We start from the raw sequence: 12,917 nt of genomic DNA, 5'->3' as shown, positions 1-12,917 counted from the left end.
TTTTCCCTCTTTCCTTCTGTTGTCAGTTGTTGTGAACAAAAATCTGTCTCTCAGAGAAAATATCCTAAATCGCTGCCATTTTTATTATAATGCCCATTTGAATTATCCAGCCACCCACAACCACCATTAGAGCATTACTCATCTGCATGGCCCCAGCTTCACCATTCAGAGGAATGTCTGAAGTTGACAAACAGCTGTAAGCAAAGGATGCTGTTCCTGAGCTATTTGAATGATAGAATGATAGCTATCTGCACGGTTAAAGTGAGATGTAATTCCTCCCACCTTTTTCTTTTTTTTTTTTCTTTTTTTTTTTTTTTCTTTCCTTTTTTCAGATTCCAAATCTCATTTTGGATTCTGTTTCTTTTCCTGTTAAATCACAACTTTCTCAATTATAAAATATCTTGTCAATTAAATGTCTTTTCATTTATTAGAAGTCCACTTTAGATAGAGAGAACCACATGTTACTCTTCTATTTTGTAAGCAGAGCTTCTGTGTTTGTGCCTTATGAGTTTTTCAAGCCCCGGGTCGTTCTTTTAGCACTGCTTTGATTATTTTTCAGTTTGGAAAGAACTCTGACTGATTTTGTAGACAGTGATTACTGTCCTTTTATATGACACTCCTCTGCTTGTGTAGCAGAGGATCATGTTTATCACGTATAGCCCACCACATTTCAGCGGAGGACTAAATTAAATGTATCACATATGCCAAAATAGATGTACGTCTGTGCGGCTCTCTTACCAAGCAAACTGACAACATCAAAAAAGGTAGGCTTCTGGCAACATCCATTTTCTATATAATGATGATGTCTGACCTCCAGTTACCAAAGTAAATTCTTTCTCATGACAATCCTTTTCATGATTTTCCATTGGATCCAAGTCAGGCAAACCACCTATCCATTCCCAGGATGCTCATAAGACCACTTCTGAACACTGGCACAATAGCAGCATCTTCCCAGCCCTTTGGAATTCCCCAGCATTGTGGGATTTGGAAAAAATCAGCAGTAATGATTCATCGGGCTCATTGTTTAATTCTTTCAATATTCTTGGATGGAAGTTAGCACACCAGTTATTTAAGACATACTGCAAAGCTCATTAAATTTGGCTTATTTGTTCCCAACCATTTTAATGCCTTCCTTCTGGATTTTTTTCTTGCTATTGCTGTGTTTCTATTCTCAGTCTTGGCATAGGGGAAAACAAATCCCCTTGTTGATTCTACAGGTATCTATCAAGCATCTGTCAGGGTTTACTCATCTCCATATCAGGGATTTTGTTTTCCATTACCCTAAGCTATTTCAGGGAAGCTGCCCAGTACTTTTACTGAACTTTGGATGGACTCTGGGTAGTGATTTCAGTCTGGATAGGTAAATATCGCTTTCCCTGAATAGATGAGGATGGACATCCTATCTGTTTCTGCAGTTTAGCATTTAGTTAATGATTTCTGAGAGGAGGAATAAACTAGCTTTTTCGTAACACATAACCAAATGTCTTCTACTATTAGAAGAACTCTAAATTTCAGTTTTTAAAAGTAAATTCTTTTCCAGCATTTCTGAGAGTTATTATTTTAGAAATATCACATTAAACAAATTCAGGCTCAAAGTTATCATATCTCTAACGAAAAGATAATAAAAAAAGTCAGTATTGCTGATTTTGGATGGCATGTACCAAAAACAGCTATACTATTTTATAACTGGATTTAACTTACGCTGTTTCATTTCTTTTACTAATTAAGACAGAAATTAATGGCAGCTGGAAAACGTATGGGGATATGTCACTGTATTCTTCCCTTGGTGCCTCTATCTGAGACTCTTGAAGACAAGATACTGGGCTACTTTTGGCAGTGGCAAAGGCTGAATTTCTATACTACTGCATATCTCTTTCTAAAAGATGCAAAATAAATGAGCTGACAGAAGAGCACACTGCTTCTATCTTTTCAAATGGCAGCAATTTATGAAGTATGTTTCAACACAGTTCAGCCCAGCTGGCAAACTCTACTTGGTGTTGGAATTGCTACAGTGCTTCAGGTCAGGTTCCTGGCCTTGCTCAGATCTAAGAAAAGGCATATATGGTGTCTCCTGTGAGTTTTGTTCATCTGTGTATCTCTTTTGTATATTCTGACATCTCTTGCAGTGACACAGTTCTGAGAAATGGTCATCCCCAACTAAGGAGAACAATCCTAAGACAGCACAACTGATAAAACATCCATAGAAAGTTCTAAAAAAGATCAGAAAATTTTTGTTTTCCTTCTACTGTTGCTCATGTCTAAAAAGAACAGATTCATTCCTCAGAAAGAAGCAGATAAGTATGATGTTGTGACTGAACACAGTTAAGTATTTTCATTACATTTCTAGAACAAGATTTTTTTTCACTGACTCAAAATTGCTTTGTGCTTGTATGTTTTCAGCATTGAAAGATACCTTGCCTGAAACCAAGCCTCTCCTCATTACCTACTGGAAAGGGAGGTGAATTCGAAACATCAAAAAATCTCTGTAGTAATTGAACTGTGGCTCTTAATAAAGAAAGCATCTTTTCAGTAGCCATTAGAAATTGTTGCAAACCTAACCAAGCTACTTCTCACAGTCTGCAGCAAGTAGTGACAGTAAAACAGGGGCAAGGGCTGCTTTTTGTCTTTGTCCAAGGTAAGATCTAGTTCAACAAATGCTGAACAAGCACCTGTAAAGTGCATTTCAAAATCTCGTACTATCAAAACTGTAGGAAAGAGATGAAGGGAAGATAGTAGTCTCATTGGGAAACTGCATAGATTTATATTAATTAACACTCATGCTGTATTCTAAGAGGATTAACATGACAGATTTTTCCTGAACAAATTACTGTTCGAGTCTTGCAAGGTGCAGAAATGCAGAAGAGTAAATGTTGTTATGGATCTTGGTATGGCTCAACATACAGCAGGAATAAGCAGTACAAGAGTAAAGCTCTTCTATTAAGAAATCAGAGATCTGTTCTAATTCTTACACTGAATAAGCACTGTTACGTAGAACTCCATTACACTCAAACTTATGGTAAATATATTGGACAATATATAAAGGACATGTTGAACAGTATTTTAAAGGAGAATGTACGTCCTTTTGTACAGACTGAGTTATATATCAGAGATATTAAAAAACCCCTAATCACTTGTGTTGCATTGTATTTAATCATTCCACAAGCTATTTGCTTACATGTATTGCAATATTCAATATCTGAGTGCAACTCAAAATCATCTGTCAACTATGAAAATATATTGAGGTATATCTACAGGAATAATTTCCTGCCATCGTGCATTTATCTTCCTTTGACTCAGCATTTTACTTCTGATCATTATTTTGCTGATCGTATTTGAGAAATGAGAACAAGAACTGCGTTATTATACTTAGAGAATGCCAATATGAATTTGGTCATATCTACATATACATATATATAAATGTACATTTAAAGATGGGTAGTTCACCATCAATAATGCTACAACTCAGTGAATTTTATGCTTGCCTGTTTTCCTTGAAAACAGGTTTAATTTCCTTATTTGCTACATTACATTCTGCAGTTAACAAAATCCCCAGACAGAAAATTGAAAATGAATTATACAGACAAACCTAGAAACCGGTGACAGAAATCTTTATTTTTGCAAATAAAAATTAGAAGTGTAGAAAACCTGAGAGGGTGAAAAATCCCCACAGTTGGGCCAGTTCTGCTGCTCCATGGTACCAACCTTGCCAAATTTGATGCCACATCACATTAACATTTATGAAATTGTGGTCTGTCTCTTTTATACCTACAGATATATACAGATAAATTTGCTTTCGTAATTCAAAATTTCTTTCTAAAAACCTGATCCTCCTCTCCCCTAATTGCCTGAAAAATAATTTTTCTCAGTCATTGATAAGGATAAGTGATGAAATTTCAGTCCCACTGATGTCTGTGAAAAAGGTTGCGCTGACATAAGCAGAAATTGGATTCATAACTGCATCATGTCTCAGTATCACATCTGACAGCAATTCACTTCTAGGAGTATTTTTTGGAGAAACAATGTAGAAGATATATTATGTGTGTATATAAATTTATATTTCCTTTTTTTTTTCTAAAAAAGCTTGCTCTGAGTTTAAAAAATATAGCTCCTGTTCAAGGAAGAATTGCTCACCTTAAATTGCTTGCTTCAATTTTGTTTCCTGTCAAGCTGACCAAAGACAGACATGTACAAAACACATTCAGTGTATACACCTTTAGTTTACATAAATGTACAGTCAATATGTATTTCTATGATAAGAGCTTTCCTCAGTTTATATACGCACCTATACGTAGATAAAAAAGATAAAACAATTGCTTATTAGATTGTTCTTGCTTATTAGATTAAACTAGTTCTGACAATATGGATATTAATCAAGAACTTACGCAAAGTCAATTAAAATTTGAGATATGAGGTTGATATTTTTTAATGATTATTCTTGGGTCAATGCTACAGAGATTTATGAATTCATTGGTGGGTAATTACTGTGTTAATTATTAATTAATTAATGGATGATATCAGCATATATTTTTCAAAATGTTTTTGTGGAACTACTTTGTTAGACTAAGAATTTAAATGTTATTGTGTATTTTAATTATCTTTTTATATTTCAATCTGTCATGTTAATTAAAACTGTAATCACAGTAATATAAAAAGTAGGTCAAATGATATATTAAAAAAATGTGATGATCAGAGGGATCAAAGAAGAAAATATAAAGATGCTCTCCTTAAGAAAGCAGGAGGGGAGTGTGCAAATCATAACTGTGCTGTATATTACATTTATTGCTACTTGGAAATTCAAATATAACACAGTCTGCTCCTGCTTCAGGGCCTAATTGCCTTTTAAAATGCGTGTGCCAAATTCTCAGAGGGTGTAAACTGGAATAACTCCAACTGACCTCAAGCAGTTGGAATGAAATCAGTGTGTATTTGATCTTGAGCTGGCTTCCATAAAAGAGATCTTAGATTGTTGTCAGTTAAGGATGTGGTCTAAAATTTACTATTTCTCTTTCCACTTATAAAAGGGGAGGATTCTATCTGCACCTTGCACAATTCAGTACTGTGACCCTACGTTTTCTAGGGACAACTGACTGCTCCATTCATGCAGCTGCCCATGGCCAGTGCTGGAAACAAGCTGCCTTGCTCTCAGTATGGCAGAGGCCAGTGCCCTACTAGAGGGATCCAGTGGTGTCCTTTTACCACATGGACAAGTACCTGCCCTCTGACTTACAGCACAGTGAACTCCTAGGCTGCATGCCAATATTAGCCAGGAAATCCTATGTCGATTTACAGGATCAGATTCCAAAGTTACTTGCAGTAAGAGAAAGAATTTCACTTCCACGTTTGAAGAATCCTGTCACCAAATCACGGGTCTCAGACTAATCTTAAATTTGTTAAATTTCCTTCCTCTGTGTTTCAGTGTTGTAGCAAGATGAAACAACAAATGGTAAGTTATATACATTACATTTCCTAGTTTTGGCCTTCAAAGTGCTGCTTACACTTCTGATACTGGGATAAATTATCATCACTGATAACAGGAATTGGTTGATACGTACTGTGAAATGAAGCACCACAATCAAACAATCAATAACAAATTGTCCTCACTGTTTTGTCCTTCCTGTGCCATTGGCAAAGGACACAAATTGTGCAGCTCCAAATGTTGATGCCACAGCTTTTCTCCGAGAAGTACAATGAAGCAATGCTAAAGAACTAGAGGATAAATTATTTACTCCTGTTTGGAAATTCAAACAAACAAACAAACAAACAAACCCAAACTTAAGAACTGTGTTTAAAGAGACATAAATGTAATGCGGGCTGAATTCAGTGCCTATAGTCCTAAAACAAGAGAAAAATGGAAGTGTGTATAGGAACTGTGCACTGCACTGAAATGAAGCGGCGAACAAACAGGCTGAACTTCCACTGACAAAAAGTAATTTCTGCATACTTGCTACTGCAGTACATGCAGAATGTGTAAGACTTAAATTAAAACCCTGCCTCAGGATCTGTAGAAATATAACACATTTAATAAAGTATAGCTTCATCTAAGTTAATTAAGTGTAATTTTACTATCTGTATTGATCGCAAAACACGAAAAGCTCTTCCTGTGACTATTTGATAGCATAAACCAGTTCCTACTGAATACTGCTGGTAATAAATTACAGGTTCCAAGCAGTACGTGCAAGTTACAAGCTGAAAATTCTCTTTATCTGGCGTTCAGTAAGAGCAATGCAGCATCACTGATACACTGATAGTTTCTTGGATATCAGCATAGAACCTTCATTGTTCTTACTTGCACAAGTCTCCCTGTTTTCATTTCTCTTTATCTTGATCCCCTCACCTTCTTCTGTACTGCCCCTTCACACCACAGATGCACAGCAGTGTCAAGGCTGCTCCCTGAAATTTGTGTTAACATTTCAAGAATAACTGTCTGTCAGCACAATCCATTCTACAAGCAATGCAAGCTGCTCTAATTTAGTAAGGCATTTGCCCTATAGTTTCCCTTCTTTTTGTTCCTCATTTTGTCATCATTGATAACAGAGCAAGAGGGGCAGTCTGGAGGGTGCCAAGATGACCCAGCCACACAGGGAAGCTCTTTGTTGTCCTTTAGCTTGGTGGCATCAAAGGGACAGAGACAAAGGCAGTGACAGCTTCAGATCCACCAGGGCTGTCATCTTGTACATTAGGAATCTTCTGCATTTGGATCTGATGTTTTTTCTAGTAAATCAAAGCAACTGTGTGAAAGCTAGGGGTGAAAATGATTACAATTGCTTCCAATTGATTAACTTGATCAATATCTTCTCTGTTTTTACTGCTGCACAGTCAATGACCGGTGCACTTCCCCCTGTCAGGACTTCCTGCAAAGCCATGGAGCCACAGCTCTGAGTTATCAGCAAAGTCTGTCCCACAGTGATGGGATTTATGATGTGCCACAGCCATGTGCCACTGATAAACACTGCGTACTGAGCACAGGGCATATCCCAAACAGATTGCCTCTGCATGTGTGCACGTATGAAGTGAAGACACTGGCTTCACAACTCATCTGAAGAGACTGGATATCCAGGTCATGTGTCAGCCGGCACAGCACTGGAATTACACACGGGATGGGAAGTCATTTAACACGGAAAGTCCTTGAAATGCTCGCTGATGGAGATAGCACAAGCTGATTTCCATCAGGAACAGCAGCTGTAAAACCTGCTGTGCAAAACACATAAAACTGCTGTTTAGCTGACATTAGAAGGACGTGTGTAGACAGTTTGAGACACTAGATAACACCTAGTTTTACTTTCGCTGCGCACATCTGTTGTAGGTATTTTTACTTCTCTTTCTCTGGAGGTTTCTAAGACTACGCTGATTCATCTTTGGGAAAGACTTTCAGCATCCTGTCCAAAGTGTGTTCAAGTAAATTAAGAGATGTTTTGGACTATATCTGCAGCACTGTAATGTTTACTGCTAGCTTATACAACAGTAAAAAGTGTAGAACCATTTTTCAGAGCTGGCCACAAAGTGCCTGTACCAGCACAAAAAGAAGGATGGTACACAACCCCAGGAGCCAATGCTCCCAGTTTTCAAAGACAAAAATGACTGAAGAGCTCAGTGCCACCACTCAGAGCTGGCAGGGACAGTAACACCTGATTCTCACCAACAGTTTTAAAAACCTCTTTGTAGGAAAACAGAGCAAACAGAAAGGGAAGTAAAAAGAAAATAGTAAATAAGAACAGATAATAGGTCATGCCTGGTTATTTAGATCTTCATTTTCAGTGGTCTTTTAGCACTTCTGCAATGCAAAGGGATTTCCACACACCTGATGGTGACTTTCACATAATACATCTTTTTTGCACTGTATCTGTAATCCTGCCTGCAGTATAGTATTAAAATGCATGATTAAATCACTTCTGCCTAAATAACTGATGTAATAATACTGTGGGCAATGTGAAAAAATGTGGACATAGGTTTCAACAAACCTATGCTGGTTCTAGCTGTATGGAGCTTTGAAGTTGTCTCTGTCACTTGATTTTGTGAAACTGTAGGTCAAATAAATGCAATAAAACAGACCTGTTATTGTTTTTTTTTTTTGTTAGTTTTGCTAAAATGTCTATTCTGAGTTGCTGAAAAACAGCAAAGTACTATAAGAATCACTTGGAGATTTGCTCTTCTATGGAGTGTTCCTGTGTTTAAAATTGAAATAAAAGCCTCATGTACGTGTGTGCATGGGTGAGTGTGCATATATTTATCTGTATACATACATATATGTATCCATATATGTGTGGAAATAACTAGCTGGAAATGTTTGTAGCTAGATCTGAATCACATCATTTTAAATAATTATTGGCTTTCTTCCTCACTCTTCACAGGTATATCAATTTATAAAATAAAACACTTTCAGGCACTGCTTTGAAGTGTCAGTGATCTCAAAATGATATGCTTACATTCAGATATTGTCTTCAAAAGTCCTAACCTACGTAATTCTATATACTTTTTAAAAAGCTTTTTTTGTTAATGCATTGCTCTAATTCACTACTCTATTAATACAAGTGTGCTAAATGTATCATAGAATGACACAAATATAGAAAGACTCCACACAGGATTGAGTCTTGGGCTCAGTAATACTGATAAATATCTGCAATTATTTTGAATTTATAATGAAGAACTCTCCTTAATGGTGTTGTACAAGTCCATGCAGAGCAACTTGCTGATAATCTAGCAGCTGAAGCATAGATTTCTTTCTTGGTGGGAGTTCCATCATGTGTATTTTAAGAAAAAATGATGATGGATCTCAAAGGCCTGGAAAAAAAATCATTTTGAAAGCGAAAGACCTTGCTCAAAACTAAACTTTTCAGGAGCTAGAACATTTCAAAGTACCACAATATTTTCTAAAATTTTTGGAGGAAAATGCATCTCAAAAATATGGCATAGTTTCAATACGTTGCTGCATTTCAATGATCAAAGGCTTTGATTAAAGATAAATACCAGGCACAGTCATCAGGACCTCAAGAATGCTGCTTGCAGAGGTGTTGAACCTCATCTTGAGGAGTGGATCAGTCAGCTTAGGAGGTCAGAATTAGCAGAGCAGACCTGACCAGTACTTTGGGGGTAATGAGATGCTAGTATTGCCAAACCACACATCAAGCATGTAGCATTTAATCTAAATCTCAGTCGATCTATCGTTAACCTTCATCAGATTTTTGAACCAGCCCTACTATAAAGGGATTACTAATACATTTTTCAATGTTAAAAAGCCCTAGAATTTGCATTTTTACGCTCCTGCTGTTTTTGTATTTAAAAGAGTGGATAGGCATTTCTAAGATGCATTTTAATCTCATGGGGTCAATGCTTTGACACAAGGATCTTGTAAAACCTTGTTTTTACCATGTTTGCATTATTAGTCAAGTTACATTTTACAACCGTTCACCTTAACCAAGTCAGAGAAACAAAATGCAGAATTCCCAGGTAAGCCAGGAGTAAAAATAATATAGCAATGCTTGGATGGGTAAAATAATTTTAATACATGCAATCAGTGCTCAGAAATGAGTATAAAAGGAGGGTGGAAACTACAGCGGCTGTTACTGCCTGCTTCAGAACTTAATACACAGTTCCCCTTCCACTGTCTACACTTCTAAGTATTACTAGACTGAATTGTATCATACATGGCTCTGAGCACCAAAGGCGCTCCCAGCACAATGTGTTTGAATTTGCCTTAAGAAGAGGTAATCAGCTACCTCAGATCTTCAAAGGGTTCATTTGTCTATACTTACTTGAAAGTGAATATAAATTGGAAGGCTGTTATAAAGCAACATCAGAATGACTGGATGGTGTGAAATAAATGGGGAGCTGACTGTGCACATGGAAAGCAAGATGTAGCAATGAAATACTTTCTTGCTGCTATCAATGATGAGAAACTGAAATCACATAATTTGGAAGAAAGGGTTACAAGGACAGTGGTTTCATATTTCAGGTGGAACATATGGGTTCAGCACAAGAATAACACTTCTAAATACCTCCAAATTTCTTGACCAGGGAGATGAAGTAGATTGCTGAACAGCCTCTCAAGCTGTGATGTGTCTCACTATTTGGGTCATTTAATTCTGAGAGGGAAGGCAACTTGGCGTAATGCATGAAAACTCCATTCCACGAAAAGCCCAAACTTTTGTTTTTTTCTCCTTGAGAATGACCAAGCAAACGTGTACATTAAAAAATCCACTAAGTCTTTGTGGAATGATTCGCTTCATGCGCACTTAATATTGTAATCCTTGGTGTTTGACATCTCTCCTTGTTATGTCCCTGCTTTGGTTGAAACCTGCACCAGGAGCAATAAAGACCAAAGCAAGGAAGGAAGCAAAGGAAGACAGAATTAAAAGAAATACTGCTTTGTAAATCCAGTAATAAAAATAAGACAAAAATATATAAGATGAAAAGGAAAGAGAAGAAAAGAAGCACTGTTCAAACTCAGCATCACCAAAATGTTTTTTTTTTTCTCTCTTTTTTTTTCCTTCATAGATGCCAATTGCAAATACAAGATGTCAAAATTCTAATGAATGTTAGCAAGGACACCAGAAGTCATCAGTGCAATAAACACCCAAAGGGGATTTAAATTGCAGAGGACTGTGCACATTTCACAGCTTAAAATAAACTGCGGCTTTGCAAGAAGGGCACAATCATGACTCTGCATATCTTACGTGGGTTTTATGGTGTGTTAGTAGCTAAACTCGCTATGAAAAAAAGGGCTTTCGTTTTAAAAGCTTATAAAGCACGATTCGTAGGAGGGGTTGATGCCTACACAATTCTTTTAATCAACTTTTAGAGGTATTCACGCAGATGCAGATGCAGGTGCCAGCTGTTTCCCACAAGAGCTCTGGTACATCATTTACAGAGTCTCCGTCGCTCCTCAGGAACTTAAATTTTCTTTTAAGCTTGGGTCATTGTAGCTAGGGTCACTGCTAAATCCAGGTCTCAAGAATGCACAATACCTTTCACTTTTGGTTAGTCACCATCACTTCAAACCAGCATTCCTCTTTTGATGTAGTGTTTGGTCAGCTGGTTTTTGCAGAGTGCTTTTCCCCCTCAGTGAACGTACTGGATAGCCTAACTAAGCTTTGTGTAGGATTCTGCATTTTACAGTCAGCCTTCAGGGATGCTAAACTTCAGAGTAAGGAAACAGTAATTAAAAGTGACTGGGACAAGAAGCCCCGATACTAGGAAATGTGGACTCAATTGTCCTTGACACAGGCAGAACGAAGCAGCAAGATTTGGTTTTGATTATAGCTTTACTTGCTATTTTAATAAACATGAGCCAGTATTCAAACTTTTAATATCCTGCTGCTTAACTATTTCCAAAAAGCAATCCAGTTCTTTTAAACAGCCCTTGTTTGAAAATTTTAATTTGTTTGGCTCTGTCCCTGCCTAGAGAAGTTGTAGCCTCTCGGTAACTCTTTTATATGTTCACTTCCAGAATCACAAGCAATCTATTTTTTTCAACTAAGTGTTTCCGCATGTGCCAAAAGTGTCAGGCTGACAGCTTTCCTGCACTGTTTTATCTGGTTCCCACAGTAAGTATGAGAGACAAACACAGGAATGTGTCTAGCACTGACTATGCCCATCAAGGATACAATGATACTTACAGCTCTTCCAGGAAGCGGAGATTGTGCACGGGGTTCGAGGGCAGCTTAGTAATGTTGTTCATACTGAGATCACTGTAGGGGAAAACAGACAGAGACTTAATATGGCATGTCACAACTGCGGTATCCAGCTGTTCATTCCACACATTTTTAAGTAACACATTAAAAAAATTAGTTCCTGTGCCAGAACTGATGAATCATTATCTAGTTAGCACTTTAAACATTCTACTTTTGTATGAAAATGGCTTTGTCAAAGCAATACAAGCTATTGCATGTTCCTTATTTCCAAAAAAAATTTGGAATGTTTTATCACTCTCCATAAATCAGCTGGAATACTAAACAACCCTTTTAGGCTGCATAATTTTAATAAACCACTGTACTATATTAAAATTTATTTGGAGTAGTAAAGGAAAACTACTCTGATATTCATTGTCGTTGCACTGCAGCATACCGTAGGTTTACTAAAGCAGACAAGCAAAGCTGCACAGGTGCAAACTATTTGCATGATTCTTTACATTTCATGAGCATGGAAAAATAATGCTTTTGCTGTACAACTTGCTGTATGAGCCTACTGATTTTCCATGTGTCACATTAGGTGTCCCCAAAACCCAACTCACTTGTGTTAAATAAGGGACATATTTTCAAAAAATAAACATCGCCGTTCTACAGTGCTCTTTTTTTGCAAGTTCTCAAATTGCATTAAATAAGTGAAATGAACCATAAAACAAGGGTGTAATGTGATCCTTCTCTGTAGCACACTTCCTGGTGGGGTTCCACAGTAGTTCCTGGCACAGGAAACAACCAGCCATATCAGCTCTGTCAGAGATCATTCAGGCTATGGTTCAGGCTACAATTCATACAATAACTGCTTATTCTGAAGGTGTTTCTTCATTTTTTCCATTGTCTTGCCCAGCACTGTCATTACGATTGACTTGCGTTAGGAGTAAAAACAGTACACAGACTGCATTATAAAATTCTACACAGAAGATAAAACTTATACAACTATGTCAGAATTATTATAGATGCTGTTAAAATAAAAATATCAGAGGACGGCATATTTTATGCAATGTTATGTGATCGTTTTAATAAAGCAGTATAAACATATATACTTGAAAGCACACTTAAAGGTTCTAGCAGCTTTGGATGGTATTTGAATAACCTTATTTCTTCAAGCTGTTGGAAGCTCATAAGGCAAATAAGTTATCTGTACTTTGGTGGGTAGGCATCCTATTCCTATTCCTATTCCTATTCCTATTCCTATTCCTATTCCTATTCCTATTCCTATTCCTATTCCTATTCCTATTCCTA

General features: G+C 37.0%; 1 protein-coding gene across 1 annotated transcript in view; it reads right to left on the bottom strand.

Annotated features, from left to right (window-relative positions):
* The window catches only part of LGR5 (leucine rich repeat containing G protein-coupled receptor 5), an 85,397-nt gene that overhangs the window by 40,471 nt on the left and 32,009 nt on the right, over positions 1 to 12,917 (bottom strand). The window contains exon 2 of the mRNA XM_042816273.1: positions 11,613 to 11,684. Coding sequence (XP_042672207.1) covers positions 11,613 to 11,684 — 72 coding nt within the window. The remainder of the gene's footprint in view (positions 1 to 11,612; positions 11,685 to 12,917) is intronic.

The sequence above is a fragment of the Centrocercus urophasianus genome, unplaced genomic scaffold, assembly GCF_019232065.1.
Source record: "Centrocercus urophasianus isolate 14NV4802_14NV808 unplaced genomic scaffold, USGS_Curo_1.0 seq_15, whole genome shotgun sequence".
In the NCBI taxonomy this organism is placed as follows: domain Eukaryota; kingdom Metazoa; phylum Chordata; class Aves; order Galliformes; family Phasianidae; genus Centrocercus; species Centrocercus urophasianus.
This window is presented reverse-complemented; position numbering and strand designations above follow the sequence as displayed.